This window comes from Leptodactylus fuscus, chromosome 2 (assembly GCF_031893055.1).
Source record: "Leptodactylus fuscus isolate aLepFus1 chromosome 2, aLepFus1.hap2, whole genome shotgun sequence".
In the NCBI taxonomy this organism is placed as follows: domain Eukaryota; kingdom Metazoa; phylum Chordata; class Amphibia; order Anura; family Leptodactylidae; genus Leptodactylus; species Leptodactylus fuscus.
This window is the reverse complement of record NC_134266.1, coordinates 83,923,725-83,950,209: the sequence shown is the minus strand read 5'-3', so window position 1 is coordinate 83,950,209 and position 26,485 is coordinate 83,923,725. Positions and strand designations below refer to the sequence as shown.

Here is a 26,485-nt window from a genome sequence, read left to right as displayed (position 1 = left end):
AGGACAGTAGGATTCTGCATGGATAGAGAATAAGTGTCTTTAGTGGGTCTTGCAAATACGCCTTGAAAAAGTTGTCGAGGACTAGAAAAAAAAAAAAAAAAAAGTCTGATGTTTTACCACAAACAATGCCACATCAGCCCATGGACAAACCTGGTACTGTTTTTGGATGAACATTAACCTTTATCCTTTAGCCTTCCTGTATCATCTGTATAGAGAGTGCACAGTAAGGTATGTGAGGTCCTTGGCAGGTACAATGAATGAGAAGTGATTTAGAGAAAGTTCAATAGACTATTAGAGGCTCCATGAAGAGACAGAATACAGCTTCTCAACATTGTTCCTCCACACATAGGTGAATGCAGAACATTATCTGTCATTATTATGTATAGCCTTGCCATTCTGCCTTACTGGAGACTCCAGCAGTACAACAATACAGCCCAACCCATTATTGCCTCTGTTCTAGTCTACATAAGACAAGTGAAGTGTATATTTTTTGTATGTGCTGTAGTAGATTTTTTTTTTATATGAATGGTAAAGAATAATGAAAATCTGCTCAACAAATAAAATATAATATATCCACAGATTAAATAATATTAACAACTGTCCTTACCTCCATCATCACAGTCTTCAGGAGCTTTGGCTTTCTTGCACAGCCTGGGATCCAACCATGTTGTTGTTTTAGTGTTGTGGCTGGTTAGAAATAAAACAAGGAGGAAAATGAGCGTGAGAAAATGTAAAAGCAAACACAGTAACACCACAAGTATTGGTCGTAGCCGGAGACGCCAAAACAGCACCAGGTAAATAAGCTTCATGCATAATAGAATACCATGTGTCATAGTACAGATATAAACTTACTCAATGAAGTATATCATGCCAGCATCAGTGTAGGCCATTTCCCAGTTCTTTGGAAGGGGTTCCAAGTTTTCACCTTGAGTTAAATAGTTCCTGAAATCCATAGTACTGTTTGTCTGGTTGTAGCTAGGGACGGTTTTTCCCCAATCTGTAGATTCTGGTCTGTCGCGATCTGAAACAATCACAGACATTTGACAGTAGGAAGAGGTATCATCTATAAGCCTTCTCAATGGCTTTTGAAAATAAAAAAAACTCTTAGAAAGATATAGTAATTTCACTATAACTCCTATAATGTTATCTAGATTTTGCTGCAGTCAAACTAATCCTGTGTGATTCATTTTATTATTATTATTATTATTATTAATGCTGCATAACATGTTGATAAATTCCTTGGTCCTATAAAAATAAAGATTACTAATAGTATATAATGTATATCACTTAACATAAATCCCTAATCTTTTTAGCGAGCATCCGAGTACATTTTATTGCAGGTTAATTTACATTGAAAAAAAAAATTTCTGCAGCATTTGGATGAAATTTAGTAACATAATATACGCTTTGCTGCTACTGTAATTTGCTGCAGATAAAACACCCACAAATTCAGATGAAAAGAGAAGGCACACACACAACAGACTTCTGGATCTTGACCAAATCTTACCTGCACTTCCACTACTGCCATTCACAGCTTCTCTTTCCTCATCCTCCTCTTCCTCAGGGAGAGAAGAATCTGTACGCTGCATCTTACTGACAGACGTGGTTCTCTTTCGTGTCGTTTCTGTGTCAAAGTCTCCATCAAACAGGACGCCGTCCACTGGATCAGGTTGGAAAGGACTGGGTTCAGCAGGAGGCTTTGGCGTACCATAGAAATTGCCTATATTAAAACAAAGAAGATGACATAAAATAAGACTGAAGAAAAAAAAAAACCTGTTCAATACAAAAACCATGTCCTATAAATTAGTGGTTAGAACTGGAAACTAATCCAAACTCTCGGTACTAAATAAATGATCACATGGCCCTAAGACGTCAATGTACTGAAGATATCTAAACTAGATTAAGAGCAGTGGGAGAAACGTGGGCTGCAACAGATTTACTTGTATCATTGTTGTACATCAAATCCAGAAAAACCTAACTTTCACAGAATAAAATATTTGTAAAAATAAAATGCAAAAACTAAAGTGCAAAATGTCATTTGTCATGAAATCTGTCCCCCCTCCGCTCACTGTTAGATGCTGGCTTCTGTTCAGAATTATCTTGACTGTTCAGCAACCAAAACAATTGCATCACATTTGTTACACCAACATTCATCTGCTTTACATCCAGCCGCAGTAGAAGATATTTAATCCCACTGCAGTTTTTCCAGAAAAGACAACAAAATGGTGCAGCGTGCTCTAATTCTCTCTCCACATGTTGCAGATATAAACATGCACTCCGTGACTGTGCCGGGGGACAATAAATCCCATTTCTGCATGCGTGCATAGGTAATGAGCTTGACTTTGCCCATTTGCAGGGGGAAAGAACAGGCATGCCTGATCATAATTCCGATATGTAATAGAGAGGAGTATGATGAGTGAATTAGAATGTAAAATGGAGCGGCAGTGATTCTTCCCACAGCAACTCAACATATACAATATGTTCACAGTAATGGAAAGGTCTGTGGAAGCTGAGCTAGTCACAGAGATAGAGAGATATTTATGAAAACCCATTTATATAGGATATTTTATGAAACAGTGTGCATATAGCCTCAAGAATACACCTAGATGAAGGGGCAGCAGAACCTAAGAGAGTGCCTGTTTGCACCCCAGTGCAGTTGTCACCCAAATGAAATCTGAGGGCATTGTGCTTACGGCTTTGGAGCAACCTCAATCCCCAAATTGCTCCAAAAAGCTAATTTGCATTTTTACAAAAGCAAAGATATCACAGCAACAGAGACCGGTATACAAATGGAAAACACTGTTTGCTTCAGGTTACCCCAACCTATTTATCTGTTGGGATAGCTTGATATGCTGCCAAGCAAATCATTGCTCTTCCTTTTATGCCTCAACTTCACAAAGCTTTTCCTCTAGGAGTTACCAGGTTCGTCGGGGTAGGTCATTATAATTTCAATGAAAAAAAAATCAAAAAAAATCCAATCAATCTGTAAAACTGAACGTATACTGGACTAGATGTGGATAAGAGTTCAAAACATGGCGGCAGCTGACCGCACTGGCTGGCTCCTTTTTACATAACTTTGTAAAAGTGAAATTTCAATTTCTGATTTAAGACTCTGCTCGCATCATGGTTTTAGCCTGATGTCTGAGATATACACCTTGAGGACTCCTGGCAGAAAACTGCAATGTATCCCACAGTATGGACATACATGCTCTGTTATTCTTCCTACACCAAAGCAACTTGTTGGATGGAAAAGTTGGAACTGCTGTATCGAGTTTCTGGCTACAGCTGCCAAGACTGTCTCCCTTTACTGACCACCTCCAGCAGCAGCTTAGTCCATCAGCATATGAAGCTCCTTTGGCTGCCTCATCACCACTGGTTGAAAGCCTGTTAGATATGAAGCCCAAACTCATTTCAAGAGAAGTATTGGGCTAAAAAGCTAGTAAAGAAGAAAGAGTTCAGACAAGCATTGTGTCTTCAATACATACCAAGCACAGCAATGTACGTTGCATAGTGTCTGTGCTGGTTATTGCAGTTTAGATCCATTCATTTGAACAGGACTGAGCTGTAGGAAGGCCATGTGACCAACAAACATCATGTCACTACTCTAGGAAGAGGAAGATGTGCTCGCCCAAAAAGTCAGAGCACTTCATAGGGCTGATCGCAGGGGTGACAGGTGTCAGACAATGATCTGATATAAATGAGCTAATCTAAGGATAGACCTTCATTGTTATACTATGCTATAATCCTGGAAAACCCGTTTAGGCTAAAGCCCCACATAGCAAGCTGCAGACAAAAAGTGCTGCGGGAAAAATTTTCCCGCAGTGATTTGCATAGAAATTCTGCAGTGTTTTCCTCTACGAACATTCTGCTTCAATTACTCCTACACGGAAAACGCCAGCTTTTCTGTAGATACATTTGACATGCTGCAATTTACAAAAACGCAATGGTCTGTTGACGATATTTTTCTACAATGTGTTGATGGCATTAGCTAGAATCCCAACTATTTTGCAGGTACTGTAAAACGCTGTGATTTCCGTTGTGGTAAAAGCACAGCGTTTCCGCTACATAGGTCCTCGGTCTTAAGGTGTTAGGTACACAGTTGCAATCAACTTTAAACACCACAAACAGAAGTGTTGCCAGCAGTGATAGGCACAGATACTGGCATTGGGATTAAAAGTTAATTTTCTTGGTAGCTAAATTGCACTTATACATAAAAAACCCATATACTATTTTAGTGGTCGTAGACTCTTTGAAATGTTTGCTGTAACAGGTTTGTTACATGTGTAATGTATTTTTTACCCACCAGAAAATACACAGTATATGTTTTCCTATTCATGAGAGAATATTTACGTAACGTACACTATATCACATATTAACAACTTGGTCCATTTTTCTTCCCTCAGCCAGATTTCCTTTCAGCTCAGTTAGGATTTTGCTACGGAGGTAGATGACGCTAAGCTCACTGCTTCTTGTATAAGAACAGTGTTTCAGATGATCAAAAAGCTATACCGCAATCCCTGGAAGACCCAACGTACAAAATAAAAGAATGGAAGATAATGGGACTAGTACGTTACAGAGAATCACAGAGACCTCTCTTATGCTCTGATCCTTGAAGCCAAGCTCTTCCATTGCTACACCTCCCTTAGTAGCATGTATAGAAAGCAACATGAAAAACTACTGTTATCCCGCAGCACCCTTCCCACCGGGCACATCTTATACAATACACTATAATGGGCCAATCTTCTCAGCCTTTATAGAATGCTACAATCGCGCTATATCTGCATCATATCAGACACCGTTTTGGGAGTCAAACCATATAATTAAAAGTTTACAGAAGTAGTGAAAAAAATAAAAACTTTCTGGAATGTTTTAGCAGAAGATGCACAGATACTATATAATAAATGGGGGAATCAGAAGTGCTATTATTATACTCTGGGTCTCTTCAGACCCCTGAGTATAATAAGATAAGGCCTAGGGGAGGTGCGGAAACATAATATAGACGCTGATACTCTCCCACAGTCCTGTTTAGTCATATTCTCTTCTCATACTCTATCTTCTTTCATTCACACCCATTGCTATAGGAATGCAAAATCAAGAAACTAGCCATGTAGCCTGCCCTTACCAAAATCTGTGAAAGACTAGGTTAATGTAAAAAGCTCAGTGTATTCTAGCATAACAGGATGCCGCCATTTTAACAAGCAAGTTCACAATCATCGGAGTGTTATCATTGAAGAGTTTAGGAACCACAGCAACTCAGACATGAAGTAGCAGAGTCCCCGAATTCTGAGAGGCATAGTGTATGAGAGTAGCCAACGCTCTGCTGAGTCAAAAACATTGTGGCATGGGTTTTTAAAGAGGACCTTTTATCAGATTGGGCAGTTCTATATACTGCTGGAAAGCCGACAGTGCGCTGAATTCAGAGCACTATCGGCTTTCCCAATCTGTGCCCGGTGTAAAGCGCTATCGGTCCCAGTAACGTAGCGCTTTACAGTCAGATGGGCGTTTCGGACAGTCTGTCAGGAAGGTCCTTCTCCACAGCAGCGCCTATCGCGCTGTACAATGTGAGCGGGGAGTTACGCCCCCTCCCTCTGCTCACAGTGCTCATCCATAGACGAGTATTATCAGGAGGGGAGGGGGCGTTCCTCCCCGCTCACACTGTACAGCGCGATAGGTGCTGCTGTGGAGAAGGACGTACCTGACAGACTGTCAGAAACGCCCTTCTGACTGTAAAGCGCTACGTTACTGGGACCGATAGCGCTTTACCCGGGGCACAGATTGGGAAAGCCGATAGTGCGCTGAATTCAGTGCACTGTCGGCTTTTCAGCAGGATATAGAACTGCCTGTGCCCAATCTGATGAAAGGTCCTCTTTAAGGCCGAACATCTGCATGCAAGGCTTACATCACCAAGTATCAGATGTAAGGTGGCTGCGGGACTTGTGAGCATTTGAAACATGTTCTGTAGACTGATAAATCAGGTTTCTCAAGTTATGGGATGGTTTTCAGAGGTTGGGGCTCTTCATTCCACTGAAGGGAAACCTTAATGTTTCAGCATTCCAAGATACTTTGGACAATTATATGGTTCCAATTTTGGGGAAAGTCCTTTTCTGTTCCTGCATAACCCAATACACAAATCACAGTCCATAAATGTAGGATTGGGTGAGTTTGGTGTAAAAAGACTTGACCAGCCCACATGGAACCCTGAACAGATGTGGGATGAACTGAAATGGATATTGGTATGCCAGGCCCTCTCATTCAGTATCAGCGTCTGACCTCACAAACGCCTACGATATGAGAACAGGTTGTCATAAAATATCCTGTAGATGTAATGTGTTGGTATCCCAATATTATTGTTGCTTCTCAGCATCTGGAAATCCTGATGGTTCAATGTTGCACACCAGAAAGCTGAAGAACATGAGACGTCCTTGAGAATCCTGAATAAGGCCAAGGAAAATCTTAAGAGTATCCCCACATCTGTAAAACTTGTATTGATTTAATAGTTTCTAATACCTTCTCTAGCACAGTTCTGGTTCAGGAAAGGGATGGGGCTTGCTAATGATAGCACAAAAAGGGCTAAAGTAACAATGTACTTTTTATACGTAACAGTATGAAAATTGATGTTTGATTTTTTGGAGACGGACCAATCTGCAGGCCGATTGGCTATTTAAGGGTCTCTTGCGAGTGCAAAGCTTCATGGGAAAAAATATGCAAATTAGATCTCTTGACTTAAAGGAAGACGATCTGATACCCACCGGACCAGAGATTCCCCAAAAGGAAGAGGAACTCATCTGTTTGTGCTGGTATGAGATATTTTCTTTTAGAGTTCCTATAATCACCTTTGAATGAATGAATGAACGAATGAATGGCTTTTCTCATAAAGAATTGCCTGAAAATAAGTCGTCATATACCAGTGGTTTTCAACGTATTTTAAAGGAAAACAGAAATTTGTTTTGTAGACAAACTACTAGAATCTCTCGAACAGATGATGGTTTGCTACTACAGAATATACAATTGCTTCATATTTAGTGAGGGTATGACCTCTGGGACCCCACTGATCCAGAACAAAACATTTTGGCAGCTTCCCTGCACAACATGGGTCTCTAAACAGCTGGTGGATAGGAAGGGTGATGGCGAAAAGCCATGAACTATTAAAACTGTGCCCCTTCATTTTGAGGATCAGTAACTAGATCCTCACCATTGAGGATGTGATCATATATTCTACTGATATGCCATGATTTCTCTTTGTGGGAAGACCCTTTAAAATTAGTATCATATTTCAATATAATGACCAAACATGACACCGCTTTTTTTTTCTCTTGGGCATAAATATAATAAAGTCATTGATTCGGATATATTTTTCAGTGCACAATATGTGGTGTTTCTAAGCGGTGTGCTTGGCAAAACAAAAAAATTGTGGTTTGTCATCAGCTTTATACTGTAGTAAAGGTGCCAGCATTTACAAAAATAAGAACAAATCCCCTATAAAAGCCATAAAATAAAGTGGTGTTGCTATAAAAATGAGCGGTAAGTGGATGCAATCCAAGACTTGGCATTTTGAGCAGGAAATGTTCTCTGCAGAAATTAAGTAACTGTAAACACGCTTATAGATTTTAGGAGACTGTGGGAGGAGATGGATTTAGGAACCTGACATACTGTCATTTCATGTCTCTTCTGCAATTATAATCAACCGGTAAACAAATCCATAATGCTCATATTTATCAATGTTTAACATGCAACATATTTGGCCAGATCCCAACACATGGTAGGATACGATTCCTGATGTACTTTGCTTAGACTTTCTCAACAATGATGAACATGAGCAGAACCGACTCATTGGGTTTATAATGAGATCAGCAAGGTGTTTTTGGGTTTTTTTCTCTGAAATCGTTGGATGAAAAAGTCAGGCTTGCAGCTCTTTTTTACGTGCTTTCTTAGGGTGCATTCACACGGAGTAACGTGCCGCGTGACCTGGCACGTATATACCGTGTGAGATTTTGAGCGCCGTATACGCTCCCATTGATTTCCAAATAACATCTCAAGAACAAAAGGATCAGGTAGTTGAAATCCAACATTGTGGGGAGAATTGGGACTTCTGCACACAGATCAGATCATGGCCGGTCCCATCATAATTGGCTACTTCAGCCAACAATCATCTAATGTGTTTGGCAAATCTTATGACTAATCATAGACTTCAAATGTTTATCTGCAGATCATTGGGAGATCCAACTGCCCCTCCTCATTTATTTCACAATTTCTCCTAGCAGGTCATAGTTGGAAGGGCCTCATAAATATTGACGGCCGATGATTGGTCGTTCCCATTTAAATTCACAGGTTTACATCTAATGTGTATGGCCAGCTTAAAGGGGCTCTATCAGTAAAATCATGCTGATAGAGCCCCACATATGCATGAATAGCCTTTAAAAAGGCTATTCAGGCACCGTAAGTGTTATATTAAACTACCCCCCAGTTTTAAAATAATACCCTAAAAAAGAATGTGATCTACTTACCGAACGTGCACGCTGGGCGGGCATTCAGGGTGTGTCTTCTTCTTCATCCACGCCTCTTCTTCCTCCGACGTCCTCCGGTCCCATCCTCCTCCGGCGCTCGCGAACTGACACTGATAAAAAAAATGGCCTGGGCGCCTGCACAGTAGCCGTAGTAGAAGCCGCATGCTACTGCGCATGCGCCCAGGCCATTTTTTTTATATCAGTGTCAGTTCGCGAGCGCCGGAGGACGGGACCGGAGGACATCGGAGGAAGAAGAGGCGGGGATGAAAAAGACGGCGCACCCTGAATGCCCGCCCAGCGTGCACGATCCGTAAGTAGATCACATTCTTTTTTATGGTATTATTTTAAAACTGGGGGGTAGTTTAATGTAACATTTACGGTGCCTGAATAGCCTTTTTAAAGGCTATTCACGCATATGTGGGGCTCTATCAGCATGATTTTGCTGATAGAGCCCCTTTAAATGTACTGTTACATAGACTAACAGTACTAAGAAATATAAGGAACACTATTGTCTCCATTTATCTGACTCCTTCCCTGTCCTCGCTGCTAAACAGATTCTTATTCTGAAATCTCTGCCGAATTTAGTCTCTCTACAACATGATGGGTAGCAGGTCACAGAAGTTTCATACTTCAGCTCAGAATTAAAGTCTATAAAGGAGGACGTGGAAGGAGTGAGCATAATCTTAGAAAAAAAAAAAGAAACACACAGACAGAAACTGCTGCAGATAGCAGTAGGGTTTGTATCGCATTCAAAGCACTTTTTATACATTAGTACAGGTCACTACTTTTCTATAATGTCCTATATGATCCTGCTAATGTTTCTAAGTGAGAGAGCCCAACAGCTTCTCCTCTACTTTCTGTGTACACTGTATGAGAGACGTACAAAAAAATAAGAGATAGAGCCTGTAGATGGGAATCTATTGAAAAGCGCAAAATGGAAAAGGAATATTCAAATACCTGTTCCTAGTTGAAAAGCGCCACTGTTTGGGTGGTATCTCAATTCAGTTCAATGCTTGTTTTTTTAATGAAACTTAGAGACACTAGGGCAGATTTATGAAGACTGGCATTATCAAAGGCAGTTTTCATAGCCCCATCATTGGTGGTGGGTGCCTCTCTGATAGATAGCAAGGCCCATGCCTCCTCATACATAAGGCATACCCTCCACTGGGCTATGAGACTGGCGGGAAACGTGTATACCAGATTAAAAAATGAATAAATAAAATATATATATATATATATATATATATATATATATATATATATATATATATTGTACAAAAAAATTACAACCTTTTTATGCGCTGTAAGTCAGAAAACTGGTGTACAAGGCATAATAACTCTGCCCATTGTCTGGGAATATAGCCAAACCAGAATATCTTTTAAAAAAAAAGACACCCATCACTTTTATATTGAGCAGAATAGTGCTATCCTTCATGTACACACAGTGTACTATTGATTTATGCAAAGTTTGTTGAAAGGTTAGGTATTTTTTTAAAATGGTGCCAGTCACGACTGGCAATAGCTTATCTGCTTTGGATAGAAAGGATCAGCCATGCTGAAATTCGACATGCCAACCCTTTTTCCTTCCCGACATCTGCCGTCATGGCACCCACATACACAATAGATGGTCAGTGCTATCCTATGAAGGGAGAAGGGGCTGTAGGGCCTATATTCTTGCAGACTGTAATATATGTTTCTGTCGTTTAACTTCCACTCATTAGAGCTGCAACAAGCAGAAAAAAAACAAGCTAATTTTTAATAAAAAAAAAATAAAAAAAAATAAATAATGGATTGTACATTAGAAAACCATGTGTGCCTTCTACCAGAAACAGAACAACACCTGTTCACAGGCCGTGTCTGGCGTTTCAGTGCAGCTTGGTTGGATAGAATAGCAATACCGCTAATACTGGATAGTTGTGGCAATATTTTAACATATAAAAAAGTCTCATAATTTTTTCTTTCATAAAAATCACTAGATAAAAAATGCACATCTGAACTAGGTCATGGAAATTTGCCTATAATTTTTTGCCTTCTGTACGAGCAATATTGGAGAAACATATGGCTCCGGTGTCTCCAGCATGTGTGAATCTTGACAAATCTATTTGTGGTTGAAAGAACAAGGCTTGACGAACAAATCCCTCAAACCTCTGACCTTATCTAAACGCACGGACAAGATTCTGGTTTGCCCGTCCAAATAACTGTAAACATTACTAAAACGAGCCCTGTTGTCGAATTTCATTTCACTCCTTGTGTTGGGAAGTCTTCGTTGTCGATTACAAAGCCACAAAAACACTACACATTTAACAGGAGCAAATCCAATTCCTATTGCCTCTCTTGTCTGAATTATTCCCCAGGCCAGATCTACAATAAGCATCCTTTTTATCTTGTTCATTCTGTACAGGTCATGGCTGATTACTTCACGGGTAAAGTGGATGTGACTCATAATTAAATTTCTGACCTCTCAGCATCATCTCAGCTACTTCTAAATCCTCTTCAATCACCTTTGAGCTACAGCTCGAGATGCAGATGGGTCACAAGGCCTCTAATCCCATCCATTGTTCCTTGTTCTCTACAGCTATTATTTATCCCTCTTGGTCCACATTCCCATAATTTCCTTCAGTTAAAAAGCTCTACAGACAGCTATTAACAGGCAAATTATTCTAAACCACAATTTTCATCCATTCTTCTTCTGTGTACCTTTGACTAGATGTCCTCTAAGATGCGCACCAAGAGAAAAGGCTCATGCTATTACTTTAAAGGGTATTCTTTTTTCAGCACATTAAAAAGCATTCTGTATAAGGAAAAGTTATGCATACAATTTTAAAATATAATTTTCTATTAAACGCGAATGGTTCTCAAGATCTCTGCTTTCAGTAGGAACCTTAAAAAAAAAATCTGTCCTGGTCGTGCATCACAAAGGTTCATAAGCCCACCATAAAGGTGGGCATATAAGTATTCTTCCCATTCCATCCTAAACCCATTCCCATGCATGTTTCACTATATATATATATATATATATATATATATATATATATATATATATATATATATATCAGACACCTCTGACTATGACTCATATTCATTTGAGAACAAGAATCAAACATAAAAATCAAAATGTCCAATCCTTCTCCACTAAACATCTTATCGCGGGAAAGAGTTGGGACAAACTATACATATCAGATAGTTTGCCGGCCACTGTGAAATTGGCCTGATGTTAACCAAATGTATAAGGGCACCTTAAAACAGAGGTCTGATAACTGTACTGTAACTCTTACCAGTGCGCCCATCACATGACCAGAACAGATTTTCAACATGGCTGATCTTCTGACAGGTGTCTGACCGTGACTTGGGCCCCAGTCCATATAGGACGGATGCTCCCAGGATGCTTGTATATGGGTTTGAAGGATTTTGGCTTACCGAATGTAATGACTGATCTACATAGATATTTCAGTCTCCATTTACCCAGTCTGATCATTAATAAATTAATGTAGCATTACAATAAACCATAAATGGGAATTTGCATGTTTTATACATTTACAACCAATGACTCTTGAGCTGATGAAACCTATCATTTATTAAAGACATCATCCACGAAGGATGGAAGTTACTGGATGTAAGATACTTAGATCCAGTTTTAACATACTGCAGGTCAATCCCCAAGGATGTGAATATAGGGCATTGACACAAATGTACCGTATATACATTGGTATACAAAGTACTTACCATCATACGTTCCACTTTCCAGCAACACTCCACTATCTTCTAAGGCTTTAAATTGATCCACAGTGATAAAATTATAATCAACACCAGGGACCTCTCCATCTCTCGGCGACCGAGTTGTACCTTAAGCGAAAAAACAAAAAGCATAAAATTCAGTATACAGATTAACATTGCATTGTCTGGATTATTCAACAACAGGTTAAAGGAAAAAAAGTCTAAAGGACTTTAGATAAAGAATTGTGTCTGTGGGGACTTGGAAAATCAGGGGCCAAGATGAAAATCCAAATAAGAAAAGGAAAAGTTCAAGAAATTCTCATTTGAGAGAACTCTTTTCTGTGAAACTAGGGCAATGAATTATGTAGTAAGAGGGAATGCAATGAACAGACAAGTTTTTGTGAAGTCTTGGAGGCATGGCAAAGTCTGAAGGGGAACAGAATTAATTTTCAATGTTACTAAACTAACAATGTAGCCATGTCATAGGATGGGCAGCGAGTTGTTGTAATGCCCTTAGGAGGGATAAAGTGTACAGTACATGGATTTAGCAGCTAAATCTGTAAATGTACTAGCCAGAAACTCATGGATACTGGCTTTCGCTTTCCATCACCAAAAATTATAGAATTTTTTTAAACTTCTTTATCCCCTTTTCACCAAACTTTTTTACTTGGACGTTCCAAACAATCCATGGTGGCACGTTGGCCTCAACAGGAAATAACTGCAACTTTTTCCCCATTTATGTGTCACTGAAAACTGTACTAAAAAATGGGTGGAGTAGGGCAGGGATACCTGAGCCTGATAGATTTACTATAACTTAATGAGCTTGTCCAGGATAAAAAAAATAAATATTAGGCTGATGAAGGTGAAAAGGAAAAAGAAAAAAATCTAAACAAAAAATATGTCTGTGGTGCTTCAGTGTCTCCTAGCTTGGTCCAGTCCTCCGGCTCCACTGTCTTGTTTTGCCGGAAGTCCTCATCACACTGTGACCTCCAGTGTCCCTTTCCTTAGGCCGCAGATTGGCTTTAGCCATCACATGTGTTGGGAATTTCTCCCGGAAGAAAACAGACCAGAACACCGGTAGGGACAGACGAGTATGGTTTTGTGTTTTTTGACCATGATCTAATTTTTTTTTTTTTTAATGAAAATTATCCTGGACAACCCCTTTAATCCTTACGGAAATTAGAGCTGAAATCCATGCAACTCCTTGGTTGGCATAGATTTCAATTGTGGTACATGGGACTTCCCAGATGAGCCAGGATTATTAAAGATCAGAGAAGTCAGTTCTGATGCATCTCCTACCAGCATGAGAGTGAATTAAAACAGTACACAAAGGTCCATAACGTTTACTCTAGGCCACCTTCAGAACTTGCAATCTAAAGCCTTCACTATGTGCATATGCATACATTCCCATGCAAAAATTTCAGTAGATGCTTCCGAAGTCTAGCTATGTGTCATGAGATGGCCAATGGGTCAAAACAATATAATTTTACAACATTAAGTCAAGGGGACATGCCATATGTACATATATCTAGCCACTCACTGCTATGTGGATTACAGCCTCTCAAGGATTTTGCTAGCGTGTCATGATACTATATTGCATTGGTCTTATGAAAAACTGGGAGTCCTAAACCAAATTCCACCTAAAATAACAGTGGACATGTGTTTTGCCATAAACTGTCTGCTTTTGAGCTATACGAGTCTCCTCCATGAAATTAACTTCACCACTGGAGCCAAGTCTAGTTAAGAATCTAAATATCTATAGGACTAAACCTTTCTATAAAGTGACGCGTGGTACAGAATACTTCCATTAACAGCCCCTAGGTTACTTCTCACACATAATTTACGCCTTATCATCAGTTAGGCAGAAGCTAACACAACAGATGAATCACAGATACTGCGGTCCATGCCAGGATGCCAGCATAGGTCTTCTTGGCTATACACAAATTGATAAATCTTACCAACTCATTTTCCAAATACTGGTAACACTTCATAGGCAGTACTCAACTTTTCTTATTTTTTTCTTTTACACCTTAAAGTGGACCCTGCAGGGATCAGCCTCCAGGTGGCGGAAGATGCTTGCAGACAGGCAGCACTGCTCTTATACAAGTCATGGGAATCCCTTTCCGGTGAAATATTGATTTTGGGACTGAAAACCCTTTTACTTGTCCCAATTTAAAATGTTTTTCAACCAATGTTGAAAAAAAAATAAAAGGGTGCTTTCACACGGAGTTAACGATGCGCTCATTCTGACACGTAAACACACACGTATCACATTGAAAGCAATAGGTAAAAAAACCTCCCATTGAGTTCAATGGGTAGCGCACGTAAGATCGAACCCATTGAAGTCAATAGGATTCTGTTTTACTGCACTCGGTCTGACACGTGTTTACGTGTCAGAATGAGTGGAACGTTAACTCCGTGTGAAAGCAGCCTAAATTTGGTGCCCCACATGGCTAATACATTGCGGCAAAAATGTGGCGTTTCACAGTACCTGCAAAGTGGATGGGATTCTGGCTAGTCATTATAGAAAAATATACAGTCATTTGAGGTTATTTTGGGTGTTATCTGAATACTCAAACTTCACACAAGTACACAATGACTACTGTATGCTCTATTCCGATATCCTCTATTTAGATACAAGAAATGGGAGACATGTTGGTGTTCCATTGCCACATAAAATCCAGCACCTAGCCATGTAAACAGGCAGACCTTTAAAAACATTTGTTAAAGAATGGGCCATTCTAAAGAGCTCTTTCCACTGTGGTAGTATGATAGAATGATACTATTAAAAGGCAGTTAGTTCAGGACATTTCTTTCCTCCTAGGCAGCCCACAAACTGTGAGCGTTATTACTGAAAAGTGAAAGCATTTAGGAACCACGTAAAGTTACAAAGTAGAGTTGCCGAATGCCAAGAAGCATAGTGCAAAAAAAGCCACCAAAGCTCCTCTGACTCAATAACCACAGAGTTGCAAACGTTCTCTTGCATTAAAATCAGCACAAAAAGTAGAACTTCATGACTGGGGTTTCCATGGCTAAGCGGCGACATACAACCCTTACATCACCCAGCATAATGCCAAGCGTGGGATGGAGTACACCACTACTGGACTCTGGAGAAGCAGAAATGTGCTCTGTGGAGTGACAAATCAGTCGTCTTTGGCAGTCTAATGGATGAATCTGGGTTTGGCAAATACCAGAAGAATATGACTTGCCTGACTGCATTGTGCCAACTGGAAAGTTTAGCAGAGAAGGGATAAGTCTATAGGGTTGTGTTTCAAAAGTTGGTCTACGCCCCTTAGTCCCACTGATGGAAAAGCTTAAAACTTCAGCAAACCACGATATTTTAGATAATTGTATGCTTTCAACTTTATGGGAACAATTTGGGTCAAGTTCTTTTCTGTTACAGCATGTCGTGCTATAATGTACAAAGCAAGGTCCATAAAGGCAAGGTTAGAGGAGTTTTGTGTTAAAGAATCTGACTGGCCCACATAGAGTTCTGACCTCAACTCCTTCCAACACCATGGGGATAAATTGGGAAGGATATTGTAAGCCAGGCACTCTCAACCAACTTCTGACCACACAACGGCCCTTTGAGATCTTTGGGGGAAAAAATGCCCAAAGACATAGTCCAATATTTAGTAGAAAGACTTCCCAGAAAAGTCCATATTAATGCCTATGGATTTAGAATGGGATGTCATAAAAGCTTGTGTAATATCCCGTTACTATTGTGCATATAGTAGCGGGACATTACAGTTGTGACCTTGAATAAGTATATTTAGGATATGATGCCCCCCTTAGAAGAAAGGTATGAAATCTATTCAGTGCCCATTTCTGTGCTCAGGAGTCTTTATGAATAACATCCCTGAGATTTAGTTAAATTAAGAAAATCATATGAATAAAAGGATATGGCTGCTCCAGTTATATGCCATTTCCACTAGGTTTCAAATATTTAAGGATTTTTCCCGAGGAGCATTGCCCAGTCTACATGGGTAGTTCTCACTACATTTCGAATGCTGAGTTGACTCCACTGTTTATGCAGTGGTTACAGAGTATGGCATTGGTATAATGAAATATTCTGGAGAACAGTCTTTCTGCATATAAAATATGTATTAGTACAATGAATTTAGAATGGATTTCCTATGGCAAAATCTAAACTAAATGCTTGGCAGAATAGGATTAAAATCCACTGTATGCACTCATAATAAATATTTTTTCAGCCACATGTGAATAGGGTTTTCTACACATTCTACACATTTCATTCACATTCATTGTATGGAAAATTTGCAATAAATATTTTAGATGTGGCCCTGACCTTAGTATCTCTCAAAGCAGCAAAGTCTCTATACACAAACGTCATTAAATACAATAGAATAGCAGGAATTTACTAAAAACAGCATGACATCTTTGTAAAATAAAATGACAAGAATAACAATGTAAGCTATTTTGTGCTATAAACCCTATGCACCACTATCAACATAATGGTCTGTACAGACTACAATTAATAGAGCTCTTCAAAGCACTAACCTTGGCACAGGTATAAAAGGATAATGACTCGATAGATGCCACCAAAAACAGGTTTAACTTCTTCAGCGGCTTGTAAAAAAAAGTTGTCTTTTTAGTATCTCAAGCAATTACATAAAAGTGAACAGACTGTGAGACTAAATACTCTGTCTACACCTGTTTAAATAAAACGCGTCCCCCGTACACAATTACCCGCCATGGCGCTGCAATGCAGTCGGCTTGTAAAGCCCCTCTCATGGCTAGTATTTGTCTCGTCACCCGCTTATCAAGGCTGCTTTTGGCCATGATTATCTGTGACAAATCTCCGGCATTGACCCTCCAACATGACACAAACTGTGGTTTTAGCGTTAAAAGGCTTCTCTAATTGGTCTCCCCTGGATTTATTTTGCAAAATAATAGCCACGCTTGTTAAAAGCAGGCATAAGGATTTTATGTGAGACTAAATGAGCTTCTAATAAGCCGAGACAGACAGCAGATGTGTTGGCCAGAGCCTTGTTTCAACTCAATATTAGATCCCCTCCTCTTTGTCGAGTGGTCTCCTTACTCGTGTTAGTTTTTGTGTCTAATAACTCGGCGACAAAGCAGATCCTAATATTTTTTTTTTTTCACTTTCTACAGGAAATAGGTAAAGCGATCATAACAATAAAGTTCGAAAAGTCAGAACTTAGGGCTTCAAAATTCTGACAACGAACAAGAGGGCACTTCACTCTTCATATAGTAAAAACATATGCTCCGGTCCTACTTCAAACTATTTGTTTTATTCATTGTATCTATACATAACGCTGTAGAAAAGCACATATAAAACCATGTCCAAACAGGATTTCTAGGACACATCCCTGGGGGACTGGTGCTGCTGCTGCTATCTAAATTTTCAGATTTGTCCATAGACAACAAGACTTGGTCAGTAAACATGATTACTACAATTTTTCTGTGAGTAAGACTTAAAATTCCTGCTCAACATTAATTCACATTGGTTCTGCAAGTCTAAAAAATTCAGAACACTCCATACAGTCAGCTTCTCCCCGATCAAACACCACATCGTCACTGTGCCCTCTTTCTGTAGGTGTCCCACATGGCTCTATCCTGTGACCCCACTGTTCTCCATCTACACTCTCCGCCTTGGCAAACTCATAGATTTCCATGGTTTTCAATACCATTGCTACGCCAATGACACTCAAATATATCTCTTTGGCCCAGACATTACCGCTCTGTTGTCCAGAGTTCCAGAGTGTCTAGCAACCATAGACTCCTTACACTCTTCCCGCTTTCACAAACTCAACATGGAGAAAACAAGAGTTTATCATCTTGCCCCACTTCGCACGGCCCCACTACCTGACCCATCTATCAAAGTTACTGAGAGCACACTTACTCCAGTCCCACAGATCCGTTAGGATAACCTTCGATTGTGAATTATTCTTCAAGACACACATCCAAGCTCTCAACACTTCCTTCTATATCCAACTCAAGAATATCCATTGAATACACTCCTTTCTTGCCCTTGAAACTACAAAAATGCCAGTCCTTATAATCTCGGACTTAGTTCACTGTAGTGCAGTTCGATGGCCACCCAGCAAATGCTCTATCCTCCTTCCGGTCCAGCCTAAACTATGCGGGTTGCTTAATCCACCTCTCTCCCCATTTGTCATCATCCATCCCCAACTGCCAATATTTTTACTAGCTACCCATCACCCAGCAAACAGAGCTTAAAATGTTAAGGCCGACACACAAAGTCATCCATAACTTTGTCCCATCCATACATCTCTGACTAATCCCGCTACCTGCCCACATGTAACCTCCAATCCTCGGAAGACCTACACTGCTCTTCACACAAATACCTCCAAGACTTCTGCCGTGCATCTCCCATACCCTGGAAATAACTATCATGACACATAAGTCTGTCTCCTACAATTACAAGATTTAAAAAGATCTTAAAGACTCACCTATTCAGGAAGACCTACAACCTTTAATGATGCTACACCACCATCTAAACAACTTTTACCCTCACCTACTGTCTCCAGTCTCTATCCCCGGTTTTATCCTAAAGCTCTACAAAATTCTAGTCAATTTATGACCCCTGAAAAGACCAATCCAAATGATTCTAAATAAAAATAGCAACATGACTTAAATATTACAGTGGTCAGGGTTTGTGTGTGTGTGTGTGGGGGGGTGTTAAGTATGGTTTCTCCATTTGAAGACTATCATTGCAAGGTCTAATAAGGAACCCACAACAACTTATAGGGTAGCTATCTAATAAGTGGCGCTATTCAGGCATCTTTCTTGTTCCATGATAAAAGCTAATTTAAAAGCAACTCAGTATTGTTCCATCCCCTTAACTCACTGCTACTAGTGACAGTAGGATGTTCGCTACTATATTCACTATACCGAGGTGGCATCTTTTGTCAGTCAGCTGATGTGAGAAAAAAAAATTATATATATATATATATATATATATATATATATATATATATATATCTATATATATGAGAAAATAGAGCAATAACATTACAATAAGGTTTTAAAAAATCATAATTTCGAAATAAACAAGCAAATGAGAATCCAAAATTTAATAAAAAATAAATAAACATGTTTGTATCAGTCAGAACTGCTGTCATTCCAGAGCATGATCCCTACAGGACACAGAAATTTACTACTTCACTGAAGTCATGAACAGAACGGCCATTTTTCACACTGGCTAAAAGTGAATATATTAACAGCACAAGATTTATGCTGCCAGCGTGATAAGATGAAATCAGAAGGGATGGGAAGAAATGTTATAATTGATGAAATTTGCCTTGGGGATCAATAGAGAGAGGCAGAGAATCTAAACCATGAAATAATCACATTACAAGTGGCTCATGCTGTAAAATATACTCAGCTTTTAGTATACTTTATTCCTCCAAACATATGTGGCAAGTACAATAAGAAATCTAAAAAACTGAAATTTGGTTGTTATTCTCATGGTTGCACACATCAAAGAATGCAATTTGTAATTTCAAAACATGCCAGAATTGCGTGTAACACGGTTATGTACTTTTGACATGCGGCATATGTATTAAAGCCATTGCTCACAGGTTTTGTCTTGCCTTGTAGCACTGCAACGTTAAGTGAATAGGGTAGTGGTCCCAGTGATCCTTAAAGTTGAACCCCCACAAAAATGTACCTTTCTACCAGACCAGAGGATAATATTATGTAAATTATCCTCTGGTCTGGTAGATTAATTATATAAATTATGTAAATTGTATTCCAGGTAATCTTCTTAATGGTGACTGTATTTGTGAGCTATCCACTGCTGTGTTATGTAAACATCAAGTAGACTCTCCAATATCTCATGAGTGGACAGGAATTCTATTTACCTCCCAAGTTTCAAGAGGATAGAAAGAGGGGTAGAATGCGCACGCACTGTGGCAAGTTTACCCCTACCCATTTCTACTCCGCCCATTCCCATCCACTTCTCTTTATGCCTCCACCTAGTATAATGCCCCTACAGTCACCCTAACATGATATGTCCCACATTAAAAAGTTTTCCTCAAAATTGTCCCCACAGTATAAACTCCCTCTCATGGTGCACTCCCAGTTTAATGTCCCCTTCCATCTGCCCCCACAGTTTCATGTCATTCTCCTCCAGGTACCCCCACCGTTTAATGTTCCTCAGTTTAATGTCCCCCTCCATCTTCCCCAGTTTAATTTCCTCCTCAAGCTGCCACTAGTTTCATGTCCCCTCATCTGTCCCCACAGTTTCATGTCCCCCTCCAGTTGCCACCAGTTTAATGTTCCCTTCAACAGCCCCCAAGAGTTTAAATAGCCCCTTCATCTGCCCATACAAAATTATGTCCCTACCCTGGCACCAGCCAAACATAAATAAAAACACTAATATTCACTTCTTCTCCCAGCTCCCTGTTTCACCAAAGAGGACATCCTTGCATCCTCCAGATGTAGATGAATTGAAAACGGGACATACCTCCTGCTGAGTGGGACAGGATCCGGAATCCGGAAATGTCCAGATAAACCTGGGATGGTTGGGAGGTATGATTCTGCATCCTTATTCATTCCTATGGGACTCACATCAAGGATCTCATAGGAATGAATAGAGAAACAGACTTCATGTTCCACACATAAGACAATGGGGCAGATTTATTAAGACTAGTGTAGCATACATTAGGAATGGTCGTATTCTATTGTAACTCACACCAGAAAACTGGCACAGTTTGATGAATTCATCCCTATAATAATGAGACATCTGCGATACATAATTTATTCTTTCTTTAAAGGACCTCTGTAGAATATCATTTATAATACTGCTTTTACTTGCTCAGATAGTTTACCACCTGCCATACCATACACCCGTAAAGCGTACCTTACACCATATAGAACTCCCAAGTCCGCCCAACTGGCCTGGAATCGGCGGAGGAGTGCCTCTTAAATGATGCAAAGAGCTGGACTTGGCAGGTGTTGAAGGGTCCTCTTTAAGAAGATACTTCAGTAGATGTCAGATTAGTGGGGTGATAACTACACTTGTTAGCTGATAAGCAATATCTTACCATTATATTAAAGCCATATTTGTGTTTAGTTCCTCTAAATGAAACCCATTTAATTCCTGTCTTCTTGACCTTGCAGGAAACAGCTTCAGGTCATTACGCACTTAGGACAGTGGCTGAATTTTATGAGCTACAACGTGCGATCCACATAAAGAGAAGTAAAGCCATTACACTAATGGAAATGAGTCGCTCAAAAACATCCTGAAATGTGTCACTGTTTGAAGAATCTGATCATGTACTAACTCTATGTGAGAAAATCAGCTTAAGCACTGTTGAAAGGGAACATTAGAGGTAATCAGGAAATGTCATTCACACTTGTACTGATTTCTAGATTATGTTATGAAGTATGGGCTCGACACGAGTTCTTTTATTCCAGACAAAATTTAAAGGTGTAGTGCCGGATGCCGTCAATGCAGTAAAACAGATCAGAAATTGTAGTTAAATGATGATGAAACAGAAGGTGCGTGACCAAAATAGCAAAAGTACAGTTGCTTCAAGGGTTAAAGAAATACTGTAATCCCAAAAATGCTGCTTTCTGCCTGAATTATTAATTAATCAGTAATGCAAATGTATGTTTTTCATGCGGGGTGATGCTATACAGAGCGGAGCACACAGACCTGATTACGGTGTACACGCTTCCTACTAATGACGGAGATAATGAAATGGAGTCTGGCTCCGAGCAATAGAAAACAATTGAAATTTACTGTCAATTCTTGGTTTATTCTTTTATCACAAAAATAGTTCTCATCTCAGGTCATTGAGGCCTACTCCGCTCAGAATGCACGGCATTCCTCAGCAATAATAGAGGACCTCTGAGGTTTAGAGAACTGTAGTGAGCAGAGGCTTCCATTTATAGGCATTGTCCTCAACAAACAACCCCTTTAAAAGGGTTTTGCAATAAAACCATTTATCGCCAGATGCTCCCCTCACCAGCATGATCAAGGTTATAAGGTATTAGTATTCATGTCTAACTGCTGCATTAAGCTGGGTAATATGCTGTTAAAGGGATTTTACACAACTTTAACTGATGACCTATCCTTAGGATACATCATCAATTGAAGATCCATCAGGGATCTTGGTTCAGTTAGTTGAAGAAGCAGCAGCGCTTTGAGAACAACTTGCGCTTCATGGGTCATGTGATGTTGCATTTGGTCACTTGGCTGATCATAGTTTAGTCAATGGGCTGAGCTGTGATAATAAGCATTGCTAACATCCAAAGTTAAGTGGTGCTGCTCATCTGCTCCACATGTTTTGGGAGAGCACTTTTATTGGTCCTTTTTGCAGACGTGTACTTGCTCTAATCCAGTGAGTCTATGACATAAAACTTCAGGTAGAGCCCTAAGTATGACTGTGAGGTTTGTTGGAAGATGGTGTCGATATGGGATCCCCTGTAGACCTGGAAATCCTACCACTTCAGGCCAGAAAGTTGTTGGCATTCCCACTGGATGGACTCTGTCAAACCAAACCACATTATCAGTCTAGAGCGTGGAGTTTGCTTGATAAGAAAGGTCCCGCACAGGTACGAGATAACCATTTTGATGTACGCTTTACGTTTTTTCTTTGTTTGAAAAATGGAAAATGTGACTGGACGGTGGTTTCAATAAACATGAACTCAGTTAAAAAAAAAAAAATAAAAAAAAAAATAAAAATACAAATGCAGGATGCTTTGCTTGGCAAGTACTAAAGAGGCTGCAGTGCTTACCCAGTTGAGGGCTGGGTGTAGGACCACACCGATATTTAACTGATGATCTATCCGATCTATCCGAAGGATAGGTCTTCAATTATGTAGCCTGGAAAACCCCTTTTAAAAAGAAGTGGGACTCCATCCTAGTGATCAGTGGCGTCCAGGAATGGTTAGATTTAATATGATAACAAGTTCACTCGTGACCACTGAAGCTGGTTATACACCATAGAATAAACCACCCCCGCCAACAATGGTGGGACTTTGTCAACCATCGACTGCTTATTAGATGTTTAACTAACTTTCATTCAACATAGGTCAGGGGAAAAAGGTCAGGCATGGAGAATTGCAACATGCCTTACCGTTTGTTCTCAAGATAAGCTGCCCGCGGCATCTGTCAGCAGCTTATTACCCTCTCCGCATTAAGAACATTTACAGGCTTGGCTAACAGTTACTGAAGGTAGTGATGTACTAAATAATGAGAGTCATTTATAACAATACGAATATGGACTAAGTCGTATGAAAAGTAGTGGGGAAACCAGGATCCCTTTTCATAGATACGTGTGTTATGTGGGGAATCGCTCATGTAGATGCTTGTAGCAGTGCAGCAAACAGAGACACAGACGCTGGATTGCACACAGGTTCAGGCTTTATTCACATGTAATGCACACACTGCTTTTGCAAAGCCACAGGATAAACAAAACAAAACCCTTCAAAACTTAAACGTAAGGAAGATTTTCCCTGACTATACAGGAGACTGGCTACCAGTCTCCCACCTTGGCAATAACAACAGGTGGCACAGTACCTGCTTTGTAGGTCCGGTCTGGACAGTTCAACTCTGTCAGTGTGGTGCCACACTGCTAGTCTTCACACAAAGACTGTTATTAGGACCTGATTAGTAAGCTGACCTCCCTGGTGTGGGTTTTTACCAAACACCCTTTAGCTGCCTGGCTGGGACATACCTGTCTTCTCAGACCATACCCTTTACTTTCTCACAGTTAGTAACATTGGATGGGCGCTTTCATATATATGCTGAATATGTCAGAAGACAATAGTAGAGTAATGGACTGTTCCAATTGGCTTGATGTCCATATTTAATATTTTGACTTGCAAATCAAAGTGAACATCAGATGGACAGTTGATAATGGATTCTGACCATCAAGGGAAGATCAATATATGACACAATGTTCTATATGCCCTTTGGCATTAACTGCTTTTACTATAGCTTACCTAAATGATTTTTCTTGATATATCCAAAATTTTCGGTGGATAGACTTTTACTACATGACACACTGAGAAAAACCTCCTTTCAAACGGCATATGAGCAAGGGGATACAGACTATATTGACAGATTTTATATGAACTAAATAGGAATTATGAAAATGAACAGCTTGATATGGCTAACACAGCATGCAAAAGACACGATAGCTTCTAACTGTACAGTTAAGCCTCTTAAATCGAGTGCCTAGATCTCTTAATGTGGAGGAACGACTATTGACGAGAGACTAGAGAACAGCTCGCTGATAGACAGAGAATGCCTAGGATTTTACCTATTAAAGGGAGACTTTCAGAAGGAAAAGCAGTATCAGACTAATGACAGTACTTGGTAGGGCAACTTCTACTCTTTCCAAAGATATCTTTGTTATTCTGCATTGCAGCTTCATTATCATGAAAAACAGTATTTTAGTCTTACAGAAATTAGCTGTAAAGGGCTTCACACTCTGCTCTAGATAACCAGTCCTGACAGGAGAAGAAATGCCCCCAATTATTAAAGGGACTCTATCACTAGATTTTCATGTTTTTAGTTAAAGATATGACTGAATAGCCTTTAAAAAAGGCTATTCAGGTGCTGCTAATCATTCGTTTTTGTTAATTACCATGGAAATCGATATGCAAATCAGCTCCAGGGTGCATGGTGGGCGTTCCATGCACCCCCTTGCATCATACCTTCTGGACGCCCACCACTGCCTGCAAGCCCTCCTCCTTCTGCTTATTCACCACCTCCATTGTCAGCGGTTTCTATTGAAGTAACGCGCGTGCGCAGTAGCACTCCCTCCGGTGCGCTACTGTGCTTGCTCCAGCTCGTAATATTCTCTACAGGAAAATGGCGCTGGAGCATGTGCATTAGCGATTGCTATTGAAATCTCGCACTACTGCGCATGCGCCAGTGCCATTTTCCCGTAGAGAACATTGCAAGCTGGCGCTGGAGCATGCTTAGTAGCGCGCTGGAGGGAGCACGTGCGTGACTTCAATAGAAACTACCGACAATGGAGGCAGTGAATAAGCAGGAGGAGGAGGGCTTGGAGGCAGCGTTGGGCGTCCAGAAGGTATGACGCAAGGAGGTGCATGGAACGCCCACTGTGCACCCTGGAGCTGATTTTCATATCGATTGCCACGGTAATTAACAAAAACGGGGGGGGAGGGGGGGTGTCTTTCTACAAAGGATTAGCAGCACCTGAATAGCCTTTTTAAAGGCTATTCAGGCATATATTTAGCTAAAATCACGAAAATCAAGTGATAGAGTCCCTTTAATTATGCTAAATTGCATAATAATAAAATGCATTGTTTTTCATGGCAATGAAGCTGCAATGCAGAATAAGAAAGACATCTTTGGAGAATGTATAAACAGTTAAGCTGGTCATACACTTTAGAAATTGCTATACCTCCTGTCCCCAGTACACATGCACACTCAGCACGGGTTCGGAATAAAGACAGTAGAGTAAGTCACTGCCAGACACTTCAGCAGTAACTTATGTCTCCTGAGAACACAAGTACTGGCATGTTGAAATCCAACAGACCAATTCTCTATTGCCCTGACATATACCATTGGGACATACAAAAGATGACTGGCCAATCTTTTCATAAGAAATGAAGAGTGATTTTTTTTTTTTTTTTTGGCATGTTTTCCCAAAGATTTATAATCTAAGCCCCAACATAAGGGCTTTAGGTAGAACTTCTGAAGAGTAGGTTCCTAGATATACCAATAATTCATTTTAGAAGGTTGTGTAACCAGTCAGAATATACATGTATCTGTTCATGGAGTTTCTGGTACTCACAAGGTATCGTTCGTAAATAGAGGTTATCTCTTATCACTTGCTGTAGCTTGTGGTCAATGGATCCCTTCTGGAACTGCAGGCTCAGATAATGTCGCAGATCTTTGTTAATAACTTTACCTGCAACAATAAAAGAAACAGTATTAAAATGTCTGCATGCACTTACATTGTTTCCTCCATTTCACAGATTTCTTAATCATTTAGTAATAGTTGACTGGCTCGTTCTTTAGGCCACATTGCGATCTGCAGCCAAAAAGTGGCGCAAAGACCAAAGCGGAAATGCATCGTGTTTTTTTCAGAATGCTTTTCACAGAAAGTCCACAGAGTTTTCTTCTGCAGACTTTCTGCTTCCATAATACCTATATATAATACCTATATAGATATGTCAGTTTTTTAGGTAGAACTGACATGCTGCGATTTGTAAAAACACTTGCTTATTAGAAATTGCAGCATTTCTTCTTGGATCTTCCTCTGTGGTGT

The 26,485-nt window shown here is 39.9% G+C and overlaps 1 protein-coding gene across 2 annotated transcripts in view; it reads right to left on the bottom strand.

The window, feature by feature from the left end:
- MAGI3 (membrane associated guanylate kinase, WW and PDZ domain containing 3) overlaps window positions 1-26,485 on the bottom strand; it is a 214,107-nt gene that overhangs the window by 77,976 nt on the left and 109,646 nt on the right. For both annotated transcript variants that reach the window (XM_075264082.1, XM_075264083.1), the window contains exons 2-6: window positions 26,009-26,125; window positions 12,228-12,347; window positions 1,508-1,720; window positions 853-1,021; window positions 608-687 (exon numbers count right to left, since the gene is read on the bottom strand). In XM_075264082.1, the coding sequence (XP_075120183.1) occupies window positions 608-687; window positions 853-1,021; window positions 1,508-1,720; window positions 12,228-12,347; window positions 26,009-26,125 (699 nt within the window). The remainder of the gene's footprint in view (window positions 1-607; window positions 688-852; window positions 1,022-1,507; window positions 1,721-12,227; window positions 12,348-26,008; window positions 26,126-26,485) is intronic.